Here is a 21,929-nt window from a genome sequence, read left to right on the forward strand (position 1 = left end):
AGGACAAGCACACACATGCGTTTAAAAATGAAGGGCAGGGGCGTCTGGGTGGCTCGGTCGGTTAAGCGTCCAACTCTTGATTTCAGCTCAGGTCATGATCCCAGGATGGTGAGATCAAGTCCAACGTTGGGCTCCACACTCAGCATGGAGCCTGCTGGGGATTCTCTCTCCCTCTCTCTGCCCCTCCCACACTCAAGCTCTCTCTCCCTAAAAAAATAAATAAGTGAAAACTGAAGGACTACTTTCAGTTTGGGAAGATGAGAAAGTGGTAGTTTCACCACAGGCAGTGGCGATGGCTGCACAGTAATGTAAATAAATGTGCTTAATGCCATGCAACTCTACACGTAAAAAGAATTAAACGGTAAATCTTAGTTCTATTTTACCACAGTAAAAAAGTACAAAAAATTGGAGTGATCATCAATAAGACTGCTGATGGGGCTGAAACCCAACAGTCTTAGATAAAAAGACACAGCGTTCTCCTGCCCGAGGCCCCTGCATTTCCATCAGTGTAACAAGGGGATGGACCAGGTCTTTGCTGGGACCCTTTCCAGAAGCTTCTCTAATTCCTGCACCACAGATGTAGCCTTCTTCTCCTACGACCCACTGAGAAAACACAAAGTCCCACCAAGGCATGAGGCCAGTGAAGATAAAATACCCTCCAGGAGTGGCCCAGCTCCCTAATACTCCCTGAGGGAGGAGCCCGGCTTTGGAGTTGCCACCTGGCCGCCCTGGATTCCAGAAGGAGCCGAACGTCTCTGGCCTCCCAAAGGTGGTGAGAGAAGCTGGATGTGAGAGGGTGGTTGAGAGCTTCCCCGGGCACCGGGTGGGCCCTGCAGGCCCCGGCTCTCCTCAGAGCGCCACCGACGGGAGGAGTGCCCAGCAGGGCCTCTCTCTGTCTCTTCTCACCCAGAGACGGGACGCATCCGTCCACGCGTGCGCAGAGCCGTCTCTGAGCGGGACGCCGCCGACTCACCCCGACGCCGCCCCGCACGCCGCCTGCACTCAGGCCTCACGGAGATCCCTCCGCAGCCTCACAGAACGCCCCACCTCGCATTCATTCGCGGTTGCCCCAGCCGCAGCTTCCTCTTCGGGTCTGGCTGCCGCCCTCACCTACCACCGGCACCACGACCTTCGCAGGTGTTTTCTAACATCTCTGAGATATACGCTCCCAGCCGGACGCTCCCAGCCGGACGCTCCCAGCCGGAACGGCCTTTGCCCCCTCAGGGTTGGGAGGGCTGATACTCCACACGGAAAGCGTTTCAGGCAATGCCAGGCCCTTGGGAGGGAGGTGCTCACGTTGCCAGGGACACCTCACGACTCCCAGTTGGTGGAAAACCTGCTCCTCTCTCCATTCTTCATATTGAACAAAAGCAACTAAGGTCCCCATCTCATTCTTTCTGACACGGAATTTGACAGCTTAGGTACTTTGAGACCAAGGGGAAAGAAAAGGAGAAAGAAAGGGTGTGCCCGCTAGAGAGGAATAATGAACGTGGTCAGGAAAACCAGCTGTTTCCCCAAGCTCTGCAAATGGCTTTAGCAGACAGCCGCTCAATCTGTGCCCTCCACAGAGGACCCGACCTGCCCTTTGAAGCGCGACTGGTGTGCGCCGCACGGGCAGCCTGGGGAGTGGATGGTCACAGATTGCAAAATACTCTAGAGTTTCATTAACTCACCCTGGCGTTCCCTTCTGCTCTCCTCAACTGAAGAACTACAAATACTGGAAAATTTTATCAAAGCGCGGCAGGCGTGCTGCATATATTTTACAAGCATATGAGACTTTGTAAAAGATGATTTCTCCGCTCAAGTTCTGACAAGTCACGGAGTGTCCTGGCCTCACACTTAGCTTCTGGCTCTCCCTCCTGAACCTCCACACACGCATATACCCCTCCCCATGCTGGGCAGGGTCACCACGCCCACATGCGGTCCTCCCTCTGCCTTGGATTCCGGTTCATACTTTGCAGCAGAGGATTCTAGACCGGGGCAGTTCTGGGGGTTCCTGGGGGGTCCCTCGGGGACCTGGGGTGACAGCTGAGAAGGCCAGGCTCCGGCTCCCCCTCCCGCTCCCCACCCTCAAGCAAGTGTCTTCACCTGGAAGACAGCACAGCGCAGTGGCCGCTAAGCCTCAGCTGTAGGGACTGAGGTACACATACCTGACCTACTCTTGGCTCTGCTGCTCACTCGCTGTGTGACCTCACAAAGCGATTTCACCTCTCTGTGCCTTACTTTCTTGGTTTACTTTGTAAAATGGGCGAGGTGATCTAGGACCTGGTGGCACTGTGTGGAGTATAACATGGGCACAGAGTCCAGAAGGGTAACTCCTACGTCCTAACACTCCACAGATGTGTCAGCTATTGTTACGCCAGGGGAAATTTTATTTACCTTTTTTATTTGTTGATGTTTTTATTTATTTTTGAGACAGAGAGAAAGTAGGAGCTGGGGAGGGGCAGAGAAAGATTGAGACAGGAACTGGAGCTGTCAGCACGGAGCCTGACGCGGGGCTCAAACTCACGAGCCATGAGATCATGACCTGAGCCGAAGTCAGACGCTCAGCTGGCAGAGCCAGCCAGGCGCCCCTGGGAAATTTTATTTAAATAAAGAACTTTATTTGAAAAGGTGCAAAGCTTTTTGGGTGTTAATATCCGGAAGATCAGGGAGAGAGGCATTTAGGTCCCATGCGGGCTTTTCTAAGCAAGAATCATGTGCTGAGTATAGAAGTCTGAGAGCACACTCAAAAGAAACAGTCTAAGAATTTCTAAATCAAAATCAGATAAATAAGGCGCACCTGGGTGGCTCAGTCGGTTAAGCATCCGACTTCAGCTCAGGTCATGATCTCACCGCTCATGGGTTCAAGCCCTGCCTGGGGCTCTGTATAAACAGCTCAGAGCCTGGAGCCCGCTTTGGATTCTGTGTCTCCCTCTCTCTCTGCCCCTCCCCCACTCGCACTCTACCTCTCTCTCAAAAATGAATAAATGTTAAAAAAAAAAATTTAAAAACCAGATAAATAAAGTCCACTGAGAAGTGTTGAGGGGAGCCCATGGCAGTGATCACATCCCAGGAGCACTGGCAGAGAGAGACCTCAGAGCTCACCACTGCTACCCTATCCAGCACACACCTGAGCAGCTGTGGCCTCAGGACCGCTCAGGACTTCCCTGTGCCCTCCCAGCCTCACCTGCCCCAGGCCACAGCTCTTTGCGGACACCCACCAGCCCTTTCCAGTGTTTTCTCCATCCAGTTTCTTACACTACTCTGGGCTTACCTCCCGCTCCACCATCTCATGGTCTAAATCATCCCACAGCCTTGGAAGGAATGCCAAGAAGGGCTATTGGATGGAGTTAGACCATCTCTGGGAGGAAACCTGGAAACAATTTATCATTTCAGGCTTCCCCCCTCATAAAGCCCTTCCTTTCGGTGATAAAGCCACAATTGATGGTGCCCCCGCACTACCCAGTCCACTCACCAGCTCTCTTCGGTGCGGCCCCGAGCAAAAAATTTTCCCAACTCTCTATGCTAATAAATCATGCTAATTATGGTCCAGGCTGTCTACCTCGGGCCTCCTCTGACCCAGACTGTCTGCCTCCCCACGCCGAGCCCTGGGTTTGCTTTTTCTGCTTGTCCCTCCGCGACTGAAGCTCTGGTGGGGAAGGCCTCATTGCCCTGAGAACACACCCCGTCCCAAAATAGTAACGAATTACAGGTGACTTATCTTGAAGGCTTGCTGTCATCCAGATAACTGAGCTAAGTTCTTTATAGGAACCATTTCTTTTCCTTTTCACAGCAAACCTCCTAAGAGATAGGCACTATTATTATTCTTGTTTTACAGAAGGAAGCTGGAGTCCAGAGAGGTTAGGAAGGTCTGTTAGGATTGCACAGCTAATATGCTGAAGAGTCAGGACTGCAAATCGGGAAGGTCCACTCCACAGCCCAAGCTCTGTTACTCCACACAGTCCTCCACTCCCTTCCAGGTCTTTTTCGGCAGGTCCCTTCCACTTCAGGTCAGTTGACAAACAGTTAGAATGGAGGAGGGGAGGGGCGCCTGGGTGGCTTAGTCGGTTAAGCGTCCGACTTTCACTTAGGTCATGATCTCGCGTTCGTGGGTTCGAGCCCCGCGTCGGGCTCTGTGCTGACTGCCAGCTCAGAGCCTGGAGCCTGTTTCAGTCTGTGACTCCCTCTCTCTCTGACCCTCCCCTGCTCACGCTGTGTCTCTCTCTCCTAGAAATAAATAAAACATTTAAAAAAAAAAAAAGAATGGAGGAGGAGAACAAGAGTCTCACTGAATCCAGCTTGCAGGCTCATTTAGCTTCACAAACTTTCTCATCGAAGCTCCCCTGTCAGCAGAGAAAGACCAAGTCCCCCTACAAAGGGTCTGGGGACATAACTCGAAGCTTTAAGCTCAAACTACTTTTGCAGTCTGCAGATTTTGCATTGTGTTGCATAGCTAAGAAAAGTCAAACTCTCCCCTCACCCAAATTTTGGCTTCAACTGGTGCTCCAAAATAATGAAGTTATCGGCTCCAGAATTTCTACGTAGGAAGGGCTTAGGGGCAGCAATCCATTTGAAAGAGACCGCCAAAGGACATCACTTAGATTTTTCTTAAGAGCCCTTGGCATAAGATTGAGAAGACGGCAGATATCTATAACAAAGAATGGAAGTAGAGGATTAATGGACCCACTCTCTGGCATTGCCAGTGGACGTATACAGACATTAACCATGTGGGTCCCGTTACCCCTGGCACCCTCTGTGGGGATTTAGCCACTGCCCCTCCACTCCAATGTCAGAAGCACAGGTCTCATGTGTGTCCCGAACATCAGGCATTTTACAAAATTACACGGTGTCCCCACATTTTGAACAGCACTGGATGTCTAACTCCTGCTGGCAATTCAAGGACAAATTCGCTTGCTTTAGAGTATAACTTCTTTTGTTCTCATAAAGAAAATAAACTCAAATCTCTGGAAAGGAACAAAGCTGCTGATATACACACAGAGAGAAGGAATGTATTAGAAGTATTTGAGGAAAAACAATCAAAGCAGTGCTGTGGGTAGCCCCCGTACTAACCAGTGTAAATGGACGGTATTCAGTGAGCACTTCCTACATAAATGCCTGTCTCTGTTCTAAGCGCCTTCCATGGACATTCACTGCTGACCATGTGGGCATGTGAGTGTGCCAGCCCAGTGCTACAATCCTTAAATCCTCCCTCCGAATTAAAAAAATAATAATAATGTTTTATTTACTTCTCAGAGAGAGAGAGACAGCGTGAGCAGGGGAGGGTCAGAGAAAGAGGGAGGCACAGAATCTGAAACAGGCTCCAGGCTCTGAGCTGGCTGTCAGCACAGAGCCCGACACGGGGCTCAAACCCACGAACCGTGAGATCATGACCTGAGCCAAAGTCGGACACTTAGCCAGCTGAGCCACCCAGGCACCCCCTCCCTCTGAATTTAAATATGCCACAGGGTATAGCCTCACTTGTGAGAACTACCCCCAGCCACCACTACAATTGCTGAAAACTCCCTTAGCTGTTCCATTCTTCCTCCCAATGTGGCTGGCCCTTGAACAAATGTCCTGACCCACTTCCAACTTCAAAGTTACTGGCTGAGCCTGTTGCTTAATAGTGACCTGTGGACATTTAGATTACCAGGCAGGTGATGTCGTTTGTACACAAAGGCAGAAGAGCCTCAATGCTCAGCTTCCCCAAAAAATTTTGATTATTTTATAAATGCTACATGCATTGAGAAAAACACTTTATATTTCCAGATAATACAACTTGTTAAAGATGACATATTCTGTAGGTGCATTACCGTTTCCTTTTTTCAATGTCTTAAATTTAATTTTAAAAATTTTTTAATATTTATTTTTGAGAGAGAGCGAGCGAGAGTGAGCATGAGCAGGGGAGGGGCAGATAAAGAGAGGGAGACACAGAATTTGAAGCAGGCTCCAGACTCAGAACTATCAGCACAGTGCCCGAATTGGGGCTCGAACTCATGAACCACAAGATAGTGACCTGAGCTGAAGTCAGATGCTTAACTGAGCCACCTAGGTGCCCCACTCTTTCTTTTATTTGCCCTGAGTTCATCTCTTCCAAGTAGCAAAAGAATCTTTTTCACGCCATTCTAAAGGTTATAAATGTGGTCATCATCAGTCTCTCATCCTTTTTCTGATTTTTAAACTAAATTTTATATATGTATCCTACTATACATATATACATAAATTTTACATATTATACATATTATACATTATATATAAGTTTATATATATATGTGTGTGTGTGTATATATATATATATATATATATATATATATTGCTGTGTGTGTGTCTGCCTTCAGGATGCCTTCATCCAAATCTTTCTACATATTATACATATATTGCTGTGTGTGTGTCTGCTTTCAGGATCCCTTCATCCAAATCTTTTTTAGTTAGTCTTTGAGGTGTGTCCAACTTGGGCCTCATCAACCGAGAACAGTGAGGCATGATATGATGCAAAATTCTTACATTTAAAGATGGAAGAGTTGATGTGGACCTAACTCCCTTACTGACTACCCATGTGGCCTTAGTAGAGTCACATAGCCTCCCAAAAATCTCATTTCTCTCACCTGTAAAATGGGGATAATAACCCTTGGTCATTCAGATAGCCAGTTACACTCACTAAGCACCCACAGCGGGGTAGGCCAGGCTCCAGGCACCCCTGACTCAGGGTGAGCAAAGCAGAGCTGGCCAGCCATATGGAGTTCAAGGTTAGGGTAGGAATAGAGCAGGCATGAATCCTTCTGAGAAAGACCTCTGAGGGGGCTGTGCAGGCATGGAAAGATTCCCTGAGATGGGGGAGTGAGCTGTGGTCTTGAGGATGAGCAGGGATTTAGTTAGGAAAAGGTAGATGGAGACCTTGTCCTGGGCCAGGAGGAATCCTGAGAGAGCCACACGGGAGGGAGTAAGGAAGGGCCAGATGAAGCAGGCCTTCCCCACCTCTGTTGGCCTCACCTCTGCATCCCTCTAGCAAGGATAGGACCATGGAAACACACGGCAACCAGCAAGCGCCCCATGATGCTGGCTCTCTTTGCCCTCCGTGTGGTGAGAACAGCCATTTTCCTCTCAGCTCCAGGGGTTGTGGGAAGGCCTTCCCTGGTGAGGAGAGCCCGCCATGCTTGGCTCTGGCTTTGGTTTCCCTCCAGGGGGAGCCGCACACAAAGCCTGCTCTGTGGGTGAGCTTCAAAGGCGAGAGCTGAGGGGAACAGAGCCTGCCAGCAACACCTCCTCATGTCAGTGCCCACCCCCACCCAAGCGTTTCTCCGAATCCTCCAGGCCCTTTAGCTTCCAGAAACAACATGGCCTTCTTCACGTGCCAAAGAAAATAACAAGGAGGTGGAAGTGGAAAGAGGAGGGAATGGAGACTTGGGGAAACCTTTCCAAGAAAAGAAATAAACTGTCTCCTCCAACTGCTGCACACCGATAGCCATCTCCGTCGGGGACTCAGCTAGAGACCAAGGGTGGAAGAATTTCAAGGCTCATAAACATCCCTCATCAGAATACCAGGAATGTCAAAGGCCCCCTAGGTTTACTCAAGCCAGAAACCAGTAGATGAAAGCACAGACCAGACAGAGGAATGGCCGCCCTATTTTCCCAGTAGACCCTATTGGCCTCAAGCTGCCCCCCACAGGCTAGCGGGCTGGCTGGAGTCAGCGACCAGCAAGCAAGAAGTGAGGCGGCCCCCTTGCTCTCCTCACCCACCAGGTAGATGCAACAACGCTGACCTCAACCATCATGGCAGACTATCGACCCTTTGTCCACATGCGTATAAAATTATGACTAAAAACTTGAAATAAATGAAAGCAAATCTATTGTTTAAGTTAACCACCCCTCAATCCAATCTAGGGTGTGAAAAAGAGATTTCTGGAGGGGCTCTGTGTTTTAGGGGGAGCCTCAGTTTCCCCTCTGTGAAATAGCCTGATCATACCTATTTGGGAGGATTTGAGGAACTTGAGAAGCTGACACAGAGAGGTGCCTGAGAAGCTTCTGAAGGAACAATACGCCTGACAGGGCCGACAACCTCTCTCCTGCCTTGGACTGGAAGGTCCATAGATTCACTGCGGACAGTGGCAACAAATGCAGCCTTTATGGGGGAATCAGAATAGCTTCATTGACACTTGCTGTGGAGCCTAACCCTGAGTGACACTTTCTGTTGTCGCACAGCCTGAGCCAGTCACCTGTGCCATCCTCCATGCTCTGCCCTTCTCCTCACTTTTTCCACACTCCTTGTCGGCTACCTTTTTCTCCTGGCATTGGGACAGAGCTGTTGAGCACCCAGTCTCCGTTCTAAGCCAAGCATGGCCCCTTCCCAGTCTCCCAGACAAGATGGTGCCCACTTCTGTCTGGGTTTGTATGGGGCTCCTCTGAAGGAGCGACAGGGCGCTGGCCTCAGGATGGAAAAGCATCATCAAAACCATAAAAGCAACAATACAATCAACTTCTCCACGTCACTCTTCCCCAGAGGAGACTGCTATGGTGATCCAAGGTCTGTCGGACTCTGGGCGATGTCGCACCAGCTCAAGCCCTCGGCACTAGATGACCAGAAGCAGTGCACAAACCAGTAGCTAGTGTTCACAACTGTTATAAGAGGACAGGGACTCAAATCAGCTTCGGATTGTGTCTGGCACGCAATCGGCATTCAATAACTATTGAATTGTTGATAACTTTCTAGGCACTACACAGCCTATATATGTTAACTCCAAATTGCATAACAGCCCTGTGTATTGGGCATATTATACCTATTTTACAGATGAGGAAACTGAGGCTTAAATGTCTGTGGACCCTGCCCAAGTCAAAAGCAGCCAAACTAGGGTTTGAGCCTGGGCTCTCAGGTTCGAAAGACTGTGCTCTTCATATCCTGTTGTCTGAAACCGAACCACTGAAGGGCTTGTTCTCTCCTTCTCCATTAGTTCCCCTCTTTCTAAGCATCAGAACTAGGCCCAGGTACTCCTAAGCTATGACTCGGTTTCTCGCCCATCATCTTCCCTCGTGTCACAAAGTCCACTGGTAAGATCCAGTCTCTTCTGGTTTTTGCAGTGGAGTAGCTAACTGGGCCCCAGCGGAACACCGCAAAGCCAGAGGCTCTTTTAACTCGCAGTCCAGGGATGGGGGTGTTAACATAACCGGAGCCTCCTTCGGGGGGCCCTTTAAAGGCCTTCCTGGAGGTGGCTGTCCCTCACGTCCCTCTCTCCTGGCATAGCCTGCGACTCCTACTGGACGTCCGTCCACCCGGAGTACTGGACCAAGCGCCACGTCTGGGAATGGCTCCAGTTCTGCTGTGACCAGTACAAGCTGGATGCCAACTGCATCTCCTTCTGCCACTTCAACGTCAGCGGCCCGCAGCTGTGCAGCATGACGCAGGAGGAGTTCATCGAGGCGGCCGGCATCTGTGGGGAGTACCTCTACCTCATCCTCCAGAACATCCGCTCGCAAGGTCAGTGTCCAGAGGGCCGGGCTTCCCGGGGACACGCCCGGGGTTGGGACCAAATGACCTGAGCCCACGATGTGCCTCACACAGCAAAATCTCACTAACAGGAACTCTCTATTCACCAAACCCCCCTTAACCCAAATCTCTCAATACGTGGAAATTCTAGTTTGCTAGAATTAGAGATTGTAGGTCAAAGGGAACAAGGTACAGGGAAGCAGGTTGAGTGTTTTTTTGTTTTTTTTTTTTTAACAAGAAAAGAAAAACTAAAAAGACATTCAGGAACCAGGCAGATACAATAAAATAATGTATTGTGTTCATTAAGATTTGCAACAATAATGATGAGAAATAATGAAATCTGGCAGTTTGTACCAATGTGGATGGAACTCGCGGGCATTATGCTAAGTGAAGTAAGTCAGGCAGAGAAGGACAGATACCATATGTTTTCACTCATATGTGAAACAGGAGAAGAAACTTAACAGAGGACCATGGGGAAGGGGGAGGGGAAAAAATAGATAAGGAAAGGGAGGGAGGCAAACCATAAGAGACTCTTAAATACTGAGAACAAACAGGGTTGAGAGGTGGGGGAGAGGGGAAAAGAGGTGACGGGCATGGAGGGGGGCACTTGTTGGAATGAGCACTGGGTGTTATATGGAAACCAACTTGACAATAAACAAAAAAAAGATTTGCAACCATAAAACATGGAAAAAGAGGTTTCTGCTTGACTTTTCATTAAGCAGAAGGAGAAGAAAATTAACTAGACCCTTTCGCTTCCCGTTTCCAGAGGATTCCGACTCACTGGCATTTCGTCATCACTTTCCTAATGGTCAAGGAGCAAACGGCCGGAAGGTGGCGCCAGTGGCATTCTTTAACATTTCAACATGTCCTGCAAGAGCAGAATGTTGAACAGGTGTTTTAAAACTGGAGAGATTTTTTTTTTTTTTTGAGAACATATAATTCTGTATCCCTATGTCACAGATAAAAGAACTAAGGTCCCAAGCGACTAAGTGACTTCTCCACGGTCACACAGCAGACAGGGTTGATTTGTGGAAAACCAATAGAACGCAAGGGTTTTGAGTTCAGAAAGACCTGTGTTCCAATCCGGACTCCAATACTTTGTAGTCACTTGCTCTCTCTGGATGTCCACTGCCTCATCGGTACATTGGGATAATAATACACCTTCACAGGTGACAGGATTCAGTGAAACATTGCCTGCAGCAGCATATAAAGATGTAAAGGCAATAAATGGCAGCTGTTTTTTGTCATTATGAATATAACCAAGGAGAAGAGTTTTTTTTAATAAAGGAAACATAGCTCAATTTTAAGAATAGACCTTTCTAAAAGTTACCACCTTTTTTTTTGCTTAAGAATACACTAAAGGTAGGAAGCTCCCCATCACTGGAGATAATCAAGCAGTCTAATAGCCCCCTGATTGATGGGGATGCTGTGGCAGGGATTCCTGTCTGGACAGAAAACCACAGAAGACCTTCCAACTCTAAGATTCTTTGCTTACTCCTTGCTCTCCCCCATCACAAGTGCCTGAGGGCAGGCAAGCTACAGATGTTGGCCCTGGGGCACTGCTCAGCTTCTGTCCTGGGAACCTTGACCCATCAGGGGTAGGGAAGGGACCGCTGTCCATTGTTGTCCAGTCTTAGCTTCTCTAGCCAGTGACAGTGGCCTGCCTGGAGCAGTGGCCTGGGCATAGAGTGGGCCCTCCCTGAAAAGGGGAAAGTGAGTAAATCACAGCAGCCCAGAGAAGAGCTCTAGGCTCCCTTCAGAACCTTCTGAGGGAACTGTTTGCATGAGAATCCCTGGGCCAGGAGAGGGAGGTGTCCTGCCAAGAGGATGCAGCTTGGCATTGCCAAAACATCATGTCAATCAAGTATGTCTGTCTTTCGGCCTCCTGCGCCATTTCCCCCTTTGACCAGCATGTAAGAGGCATCTAAATCCCCAAGGATTAGAGGCCACATCACAGATCACAGACCCTGAGAGCCGAAGGGGAACTAGCGGTAGTTTTGTCCCATGTTGCCAGTGAGGAACACCAGCCTGGAGACTGAGGGACTGGCAAGATCACACTGGGGTCAGTGACAAGGCCCAGCTCAGAGCCCAGGACCACTTGGAAAATCCTGGAGGCTGCTGGAATGCGTGGCCCTGGGGCCCTCTCCAGGAGGCCTTTAAAAACCAGGAGATTGTCATCGCCCAGGGATGGCTTCAGGGTGGCCCAGTAAGAGCCAGGTGGTCTCCAAGCTTCTTGTCCCCCCTTTTCCCCGTGCCCCGTCTCCTGGCCAGGGAAACTGGGATCCATGGACTTCCTTTTCTCTCCTAGGTTACTCCTTCTTCAACGACACGGAGGAGACCAAGGCCGCCATCAAAGACTGTAAGTAACCAAGTCCAAGCTGCTCGAGGCTGAGCTGAGGCTGCTGTTGGGCGCGGGGGCTTGCTGGCTCTTCGTTGGCCACATTGAAAAGTTGAGGACCTAAAAACAGTCACAGGCCAGGAGAAGACAGGAGGGACAAAGGTGGTGGGCAGAGCATGGGGCTTGGATTTATGGATTCCTCGTCCTCCCCCAGCCTCAGTGTCCCTATCTGTAAACTGGAGCGACCTCGCCGGGTTGCGGTGAGTTGGAGAAACAGTGCATGTGAAGGCCTGGACGTGCTGGCAACACAGATGCTCCAAGCACTGGTATCTGTGAGCAAGGATCATCGTAATTACCAACCACGGGGACTTTTAGCCGCTAATGTCTCTGAAGATATGATCTTGCTAAGTGGTTTTTAATTACAAGGCCATGGAGGACCTCCAGTAGCCCCACTCATTCTGAAAATTAACCCTCATGGTTTTACTTCTGCAGATGGCGAAGGTTTAGGAAAGGAACTTAGGAGCTTTCATTTTTTAAAGATGATGATGATGATTGCTGTTAGTTACTGAGTCCCACACAATGTCCCTGGCCTGGGAACTAGGAAGAGATATGGGTCCTGGGTCCTGGGTCCTGGGCAGGCCCCTTCCTTCCGTGGACTTTAGCCCCTTCATCCACAGAGAGAGAACAGGGCAAATGGGTACTGGTGAGGCCTCTTGAGGGGCAGACACAGACAGATGGGTTCTTATGACTTATTGTTTCTATCCTGAAAGAACCAGGGAAGACTTCCTGGAAGGCGACATATTTAGATTAAGCCTAAAGGATGAAAGTTAGCCAGGAAAAGAGGGAAGGAAAGGGTCCAGGGAATGAGTGCTAAGTGCAAAGGCCCTGAGGCAGGAAAAATGTTGAAGCCCTTGAGAAAGAATCAAAAAAAGGCTAGAAGCTCTCATACTAGGAGGCTCGATACAGTAACCACCAGCCACATGTGGCCATTAAATTTAATTAAAATTAAATAAAGTAAAAATTCAGCTGCTGAGTCACATTGGTCATATTCCAAGTGCTCAATAGCCACAGGTAGCTAGTGGCTACCACATAGGACTGCTCAGATTCCTGTCACCGTGGTAAGTTCTCTTAGACTTACAAGACCGTTGGCCACATCAGCAGAGGGAGGAGTGGCAGCAGAGGCCAAGAGCAGGGCAGGGGCAGGTCACACACAGCTCTTGAGCCTGGATTTCATTCTGAGCAGGTTGGAAAGCCACTAAAGTAGGAAGCGATAAGATCCCATCTGCATTTTAAGAAGACTCCCTGCCCCCCCCCCCCCACCTCCAGACAGCGATGTCTAGGTCAGGAAGGAACTCAGGCAGAAGGCTACTGTCCAGGGGGAGAGTGGCGGTGACAGAGGCCCAGACCAGATGATGGGGAGGGACAGAGAGAAGTTTCTGGAGGCAGAGGCGGTGGTAAGACAAGGACTTTGAGCTGTCCTCTCTGGTGCACACACCCACAGAGACAAGCACTTGGCTCTGGCAGCCACCCAGGCCTCGCCCAGTGCAGGTGCTGCCCAGCCTGCTCCAACCAGGGAGGCACAAGCTATAGACTGAACTCGGGGTCACGTGGTCTGGGGAGTACACCCAAAAACCCGCAAACCAGCACCACAGCTTGGCCAAATGGCAGCCTCCACGGCCACAGCCAGGAAACCACAGATTTCCCCAAACAGAAACCCTATGTACAGTGGAATAGGAAGAAGACCAACAGACTGACAGATCATACAAGGAGCCTGCTCTAGAAAGTCCAGGATGTATAATCACGATGTCCATGGCCCAGGTGATGTTTCATGATCTTAGACACCATCCAACCCAGAAATGAGATGTGCCAGCCACAGGCCAAGGCCTTGGCCACCCAGGACAACTGGCATCCTGGGGCCTTCAAGTAATGCTCCCCCGAGTCTTCAGTGAAGATTAACATCATTCACTGGCATCTGTGAAACACGTGCCCAAGGCAGTGCCAGGCAGAGAGCTGCCCATACTTGAGCTCATTTAATCTTCACTACAACTGCAATCAGTAGTTTAGTGACTCCCATTTGCATCTGAGGAAATCAGAAGAGCAATGACTTGCAAATAAGATGGGATTCCAATTCATTTTCTCAAAGTCTGTGCTTGTATACACTGTGCCATTCACCAGACACATACACACACTCACACACATTCACACGCACACATGCACACATACACATATGTGCACACGCCTCTAAATCCTTCTCTTCATTCTGCTGCCCCTCAGCTGAGACCCAAGGCTCCAGAATCTTCTGGGTCTGGGCCCAGCTCTGCAACAATCCAGAGAACGAGATGATTTTCAACTCAGTACCCGCTGAAGGGGCCCAGGCCCAACAAGCTCTAAAAAACTGTTGGCCTGGCCCAAGTGACACACCCCATCCCCACCACCCCCACTGCAGAAATGCCAGAAAACAAAGCCTACAGGCCTGGTTTGAGGCCGGGAGCCTCCTGTTTGGAGGCTCAGAGCCCCTCCTCATGACACGAGTGTCGGCTCTAGGCCACCACTCATGTCGTGGGGATGTGATGGTCTGGTTTTGGAAACTCTGCCTCTCCAGCCCCCATATCGCTTCTGGACTTCAGTCAACAACTGAAAATATATCCTTTGGCCACATTTTTTAAAAATTTATTTTTAACATTTATTTATTTCTGGGAGGCAGAAAGAGACAGAGCAGGAGCTGGGTTAAGGGCAGACAGAGAGGGAAACAGAATTCGAAGCAGGCTCCAGGTTCTGAGCCGTCAGCACAGAACCCAACGCGGGGCTCGAACCAACGAACAGCGGCATCATGACCCGAGCCGTAGTCAGATGATTAACCCACCGAACCACCCAGGCGCCGCTGGCCACGCTTTAAGTCTCCAGCCTCAAGGCAACCGAACCTTTCCAAATCCCAGGGACAGCAGACAACCCAGGCCACGCCCCAGGGGCCCCACACCCGGCAGAGCCGAGCGGCGGGGACACTTTCCAGAACATATATCTGAGACAAGGACAAATGTCCCCCGGAACACCACTGGCAGACAAATTCAGCGGCTCCCTGGGGGGGCTGTGGCCTCCGGCTGGCGTGGGCGGAGGTTGTGACTTGGCAACTGCCTCTGCCTCGCTTCTTAAAAGATTCAAGGAACCCAACAACAGGTCCCCTCCGTGCGGGACGCTGCGCAGCGCAGCGCCTGATGGGACAGAAGGGCAGCGGTCTTTCGTGTCGCCAGCGGCCTGCTGTCTGTCCTGCTCACCTGCCTTCGCGCCTCTCCACCTGGCAGCTGCCCCCGTGCTCGGCTGCCCTCACCCGGCACTCACACGTCTGCACGGCCCTGCCTGGGCGCACGGGCCTGTTTTTCCATCTCAGTGCAGCTCCAGGCTGTAGCATATGCAAGGGTGGAGACGAGGCCCCGGGGAGCCCGAAGGCCGAAGGCGTGCGTTCACCTAACTGTTGGTTCCAAGCCACGTGCACTGTAGCTGTGCGAGCTTAGGGCTCCGAGGTCCGGCCAGGCACATGACCCGACGGTGCCCCGCCCCCGGCCAGGCACGTGACCTGACGGTGCCCCGACCCCCAACATCCCGGGCTCGCGCCTTTCCCGCTGCAGGGAGGCTTCTGTGCTGGCTTTAATGCAAAGGGCGATTTGCTCACCGCCTTCACCACTCTTTACACACCCCCGCCCTGCCTCAGTATTCCCAGCATTCATCACCTAATTGCCCGTATTTGCTTGTTTATGATATGTTACCCACTTGGAGGTCTAAGTGGAGAGACTTGGACCTATTTGGGGCTGTGCGTCCAGCACCTCGTAGTGTGGGTGTACACTGGCTTGACACTTGTGAACAGATGAGTGAATGGCCTGCAGGGTGCTCCCTGACTCCCCTACACCTTCGTTTATTTCTGTGTCAAACGGGAATAGTAACAGAAGCTCATCACAAAGGTGGGTGAGGTGAGTGCCCAGTAATAGCAAATGCGCTACAAACTTAGCTCATAGTTACTCATGAAACAGCTGTTGAACACCTACTAGGAAAGACAAGATGAAGTAATAGCTCTGAACATCAGCTTTGGAACAGAACTGCTCTGGATTCAAGTCCTGCCTCCACCGCTCTGGATAAAATCCATAAACTCTCTGGTCTTCAATTTCTTCCTCCATAAAGTGGAAATAGCAACGGTACTACATGGGTGGTTGCAGGAAATAAATCAGATAGTTTGTGTGAAGCACTCAACAAGCACTTGGCATTTAGTAAGCGTTCCATAGTAGAGCAGAAAAGAGGCAAGATCAACCATTACAGTGGAGTGGACTAGTGCTGTAAACTAAGGCACACACAGTTGCTAGGAAACAGAGGGGATCTAACTCAGGGGTAAGTTCAGAGAAAACTTCCTGAAGAGGTCTGGAGAGTGAGAGTCAGCTGGGTGGGAAGCTATGCAAAGGCCCTGAGGCAGGAGAAAGCTAATTGGCATTGGGACTACCTAACTCAAGAGAAGGGAAGAATTTGGGGAGCAGCAAGAGAGAAGGCTAGAGAGCTAGGTGGAGGTCAGTTTGTGAAAGGCCTAACGTGGCAGCCTTCATCCTGGACACAACAGGGAGCCACTGCAGGGCGCTACGCCAGGGAGTGACATGACCCAGTGGCAGTGAGGCAGATTGCCCTGGGCAGCAGTGTGCAAGACAGGACACCGTTCCTTTCCCTGACAACATACTTATTCTTTCATCTAGTGATTAGAGCACAGTATATCTACTAGACTTACAGTACATAGGCTTAGTACAGAACTAAGTATGCTAAGTGTGCTTAATGTAGCATATGGTACAGTGGTTGCTCAGTACTACTTACTAAGCATGTGCCATAGGCCAGGCCCTGGGCTGGGTGTTGGGGGGTGGGGGGGGGGGTAATACATCTGGAAACACAAATCCCTGACTTCTGATGGGAATAGAGAGTGAACTAAATAAAAGAGGTTATACTATGTTCGATGGTGATAAATATTACGGCAAAAAAAATAAATAAGAGATTGTGGATACAGAATGCTGAGTAGAGGTAAGTGTGTGTGATACCACTGAGAAGGTGACTTTGAGCAAAGATTGAGAGGAGACCCAAACCCATGGATATCCAAGGAAAGAGCACTCAGGTCAGAGGGAGGGCAAGTGCAAAGACCCTGAGGTAGAATGTGCACATGAGTTTCTGAAAGAGCCAGGAAGCCAGTGTGGCTGGAGCAAAGTGAGAAAGGGGAGAGGTGGAGGGGGTGAGATCTGGTACCACCTTTTTTGTTTTTCTGTAAACCATATACTACTTTGAAACAAGGCTGTGCGAGGGTCTCAGTTGTTACTTACAGCATGAGTTCTAATTGAGCTCTGTATTGAGTTAATGCCTTGCTTTCTGCTATTCATCAGTTCTGGTCTCTCTGCTTCTGCTAGTGTCCCTTCCAGTCCATTCTCCACACACTACTCAGGAATTTTCGTAAAATGTGGATCTTGTCAAACTCCAAAGTCTTCACTTTACTCTTTGAATAAAACCCCAAGTCCTCACTGTGGCCTGTTGTCTACCTCTCCCCTGGGCACGCGTGCCTGCCTCACTGGTTCTCTCTCTCTCTCTCACTGGCTTTGCACATGCTGCTTCTTCCCTTTGGAACATTGTCTCACTTCCTCACATCAGCGTAGATCCCTCCTGCACACAATGCCCTCCTTGGCCACCCTATCTAAAGCAGGCACTCCCCACATTTGTTTGCTCTCTGATGTCTTGCTTCATAACACTTTAAATAGGTGGATTGTTTGACTTGTGTTTTGCCTTGCTTGTGGGTCCTTAAATTCCACATGCACAGGGACCAGGTCTGTCTTGTTTACTCCTATTCCCAGCACGGAGCGCAGAGCGTGGCACCCAGTGAGACAGAGCACAAATGCTTCCTGAAGGCAAACACCTTGCACCTACTACTTACCCCCAAAGTGCCTGGAGTGGTGTCTTCTACCACAAAGGTGTCCAATTAACAGTTGCTCATTTTGGTTTCATTTGAGTTCTGAATGATTCCTACTGCTCTAAATCATTCTATTTCAGATGCTGATACAAATTGTTTGAAAACAAGTGGCATCAAAAGTCAAGACTGTCACAGTCATAGTCGAACAAGTAAGTGTAGAGACGCCATTTCTCATTTCTAAGTTCCTGAAACCACTCATGAGGCAAAGTATTCTAATAAGCTTTCAAATGGAATGTTTGAATGGGACCAGCTGTTTTCCCAAAGAAGGTACCAGAAAAGTTCACTTTTATAAATGTCATCAAAATCACATTTCTTTTCAATTGGACACGGTGTTACAAGAATTAAAATGAGGAAAGAAAGAAATTTTCTAACCATGTTGAATTTCTGAATAAGGGTCTATTTCCCCTGGTCTACCGGGCATTCTTTTCTCTGAAGTACTCAGGGACAACGGTAGAGAAAACACCATGTGTTGGCAATTCTGTTAGTCTTTCCCAGCCCTAAAATCTACCCAGTGCAGAACCAAGTCTGTATTAAATCGTAATCCTCCAACTTCTGCTAGGAGAGAGTGATTTCACAGATAACTAGAGAGATCATGGTTACAGAGCTAGAAGAGATGAATTCAGGACCCAAGCCCAGGCGGATAGTCTCTCCAGCCGGTCTTAACCACAATAGAAAGTGGTTAAGTGGTTAAGAAAACAAGAGAAATACCAGCTTTTCATGAAAAAGCTAACTGCAGGATTGGTCTGCCCAGACAGGTGTGGTTATGGGATTTTAGTACAACCATAATGCCGGTCAGAAAGACCATTTGACTGTCATTTTATGAATTCCTAAGAAACAGTCCACAGTCCCACGGAGCAAGCACAGTGTGTGAGCCATGGTGTTTCTAGTCAGTATAAACTTGGCGTCCCTATGTATGTTTTTTCTGATTGCTTTCATAGAAGACAGACATTTCACAGCTCAGTCAGCTTCCAAGTGAGCACTAAGTCATTACTATGGAAAATAACCCCATAAAAGCAGCAGCCATTCTCATGAATTAATGAGAAACTGTATTCTCTTAGAATTAAAAAAAAAAATTAAGTTTATTTATTTTGAGAGAGAGGAAAAGAATGAGGAGGCAAGGGGCAGAGAGCTAGAGAGGGAAAGAGAGAATCCCAAGCAGGCTCTGTGCCCACAATCCTGGGATCATGACCTGAGCTGAGATCAAGAGTCAGACACTCAACCAACTAAGCCACCCACACGCCCCTTAACAACCTTTTAAGTGACTGGTTTTCTTCCTTCTCAAAAGGCCTCCAGAGTTCTCATCTGTGGGAATTTGTGCGAGACCTGCTTCTATCTCCTGAAGAAAACTGTGGCATCCTGGAATGGGAAGATAGGGAACAAGGTATTTTTCGGGTGGTAAAATCAGAAGCCCTGGCAAAGATGTGGGGACAAAGGAAGAAGAATGACAGAATGACGTATGAAAAGCTGAGCAGAGCTCTGAGGTAAGTGGATAGCATGAAAGGCCATGAGCCTTCAGGCAGAGTTCTAGAAAATGGCCAGCCACGGAGGATTAAACTGTGTTGGCAGCTTTCTCCTTGATCATTGAAAGGTCATGGGACAACACCATGGTTCTTGGTTACAGATGAGATTATGGTTTGTAAACGGACACGCCGTCCTTTGCATTCTTGGCCGCGGCCCCAGGGATCACGCCGAGTGCAGGCCGTCCCACACATACACACACAAAACACGCTTTGAACCCAGTGTGGGGAGGCTTGGTCTTCAAGACGGCTGGGAAAGGTTTAAGTGTAAGTTGATAGCAGGGTGTGAAAATACCAGGGTAACCAAAGACCAGCGTGGTCACCCAACAGGAACGAGAACAGGGTTTATATTCGGTGGTTCCCTGGGGGTGCGAGCCTCCCCACATTTCTCTTCTGCTTGCCTTTCTCAGGTACTACTACAAAACGGGAATTCTGGAGCGAGTCGACCGAAGGCTAGTGTACAAATTTGGAAAAAATGCACACGGGTGGCAGGAAGACAAGCTATGATCTGCTCGATTTTACGGATCTCTGTCTTCTCAATCAGATCGCAATAGACACTCACTGCAAAGTCTTTTTGTTGTTGTTGTTCACCTGCAAGTGAGCTGATAAAATTTCTCCACCTCTCAGCTTACGTTTGGATTCAGAGTTGTTGTTGTCTGCTGGGGGACAGTGGCAGCAGCCCTTAAGAAATTCCTTAATTCCTTTTTTTTTTTTCCTTACCCGAGGGGGAGGAGGAGGGCATGATCATTTGCAGTACCTTGATCACACATCACTTCCCTAATCAAGAGTTGCGGATGCACAGTAGCCCCGTGCTATTGGTGCCGCTCAGAGGAGAGGGTCCAGTTCTGCCACTGGAGGCTCTCCAGGGCTCCCATTCAACAGGCTCAGAAGTTTTCACATTGTTAACAGCGGCAGCTCGCAAAGGAAGAGCAGTTGGGATAGTGGGAGGGGGTGAGACGTGTGTCAGACAGACACACTGCAGATTTTAAATAGTTCGCATCAGATGCCATAGAAGAGTTTCTTAATCGATAAAGGAGCGAATCCATCAAGCTGGGACATGACTGGACTTAGCCTAGGCTTAATAGTAAGTTTCTGAACCAGAGCATCCCTGGGGCCACTCAGCAAAATTCCCATAGCCATCTTTCTAGAGCAACACACTTAAAACTAGGCACATTATTGACTCCTGCTGAGTTTATTTCCCCCTCTTCTCCTCCTGGTGGGGGGCGGCCAGGTTAGTCTATGGATACTTGCACCGATTTCCAAACCACCGGTGTTTCTGATTCAAGCTGCCAGCGCCACAAAATTGGAACTCAATCATTCCGTCTGTGGCCAAGGCGTTAAATAAACCCTTATAGAACTGGCAGTGTCCTGACAACTCTGTAAAGGCCAATTAAATGTGTAAGTCTCTTTTGTTTTGTCTTCCCGGAATGTACTCAAGCTCTAAAATATATTTCCTTGACAAAAGTAGAGTGAATTTATACCAGTAAATGTCACGGGTTCGAGTCTGCACTGGCATCTTCTCATTACTCGCCAGTGGGGAAGCCATGAGTGACCTACAACGAGGTGGCTGTCCCTAGGGCTGCTACTCCGCCAGAGCAGGGATCTCCATGTGACCAGGCACTGAACCACCGTACAGGCTGAGGACCTCCTTGCGTAGAGTTTAACTTCAAAAGCAACGTGCTTTAAAAAAAATGTGAATTACTGTAAAATAATCTATTTTTGGATTCATGTGTTTTCCAGGTGGATATAGTTTGTAAACAATGTGAATAAAATATTTAAGGTGTTAAAGTGTCTCTGTATTGTTAAATTCTGCAAGGCAGACTCAGCAAAACATTAGCGACCTGTGAAAACTTTGATGACACTTGCATCTCTTAACAGTTTGGACGTGTAAAGAGCCCCAGAAGATGCAAGAAATATATGCAGTGACCCTGCCCACCACCTCTACATCCTAAACAGAGGTTCCTGGGGCCTACAGATATGTTTCTGTTTGGTATCCATTTGTGTGTGTGCATGCGCGTGGGTACACACACACTTTTTGTTTGTTTGTTTTGAGGTTTTGTTGTTTCTCATTCTGAATTAGTTACCTTATCTAAAAATCAAGGGGTTGACATAAAAATCCAGGTTTTCAGCTCCTTTTAAAACCTCAGATCCCGCAACCCTAGTTTCCTAATGCTTTGTGGGATTGGAGCTAAGTAGAAACTGCCCCTTTGGGCAGAGCATCTGGTCAGCACTTCATACCTCTTTCCGGACATTCAGCTATGTTCTCACACTATTGTGGTTTTATTTCCATACATCCAGAATGCTTGTACATTTTGAACTTGAGACCTCCGTCCTAGCCATCTGAAGAGGTAAGTGCCATGTCAATGGATGGGATCAGAGTCCACAGTCCCACTGAAAGAAGACATTGTCCAGAAAATTGGGAATTTGCTGATGGGAGAGAACTGGGAACTTTCTGGCAGAGAATTTGGCAGAAGGAGAATGAAGAAGCTAAGGTGGGGGTCAGAGAGGGGGTGGAGGGGAAGAGGGGAGGGGTGAGGAGTAACACACTACCTAAGAGATACTGCCCCAGCCCTGGAGGGGGGCCTCAAGCAATTCACAGAACAAAATAATTTATCCCTCTGCCACTCAGATTTTCCCTTTACA

At 49.0% G+C, this 21,929-nt stretch overlaps 1 protein-coding gene across 1 annotated transcript in view; it reads left to right on the forward strand.

The window, feature by feature from the left end:
* ELF5 (E74 like ETS transcription factor 5) overlaps positions 1-21,052 on the forward strand; it is a 30,110-nt gene extending 9,058 nt beyond the window's left edge. Inside the window, exons 3-7 of the mRNA XM_039233375.1 lie at positions 9,215-9,448; positions 11,766-11,816; positions 17,850-17,918; positions 19,055-19,250; positions 19,697-21,052. Coding sequence (XP_039089306.1) covers positions 9,215-9,448; positions 11,766-11,816; positions 17,850-17,918; positions 19,055-19,250; positions 19,697-19,793 — 647 coding nt within the window. The 3' untranslated portion in view covers positions 19,794-21,052. The remainder of the gene's footprint in view (positions 1-9,214; positions 9,449-11,765; positions 11,817-17,849; positions 17,919-19,054; positions 19,251-19,696) is intronic.
* The last annotated feature ends 877 nt before the right edge of the window (positions 21,053-21,929 follow it).

Source organism: Hyaena hyaena, unplaced genomic scaffold (assembly GCF_003009895.1).
Source record: "Hyaena hyaena isolate Hyena2069 unplaced genomic scaffold, ASM300989v1 scaffold_74, whole genome shotgun sequence".
Classification (NCBI taxonomy): domain Eukaryota; kingdom Metazoa; phylum Chordata; class Mammalia; order Carnivora; family Hyaenidae; genus Hyaena; species Hyaena hyaena.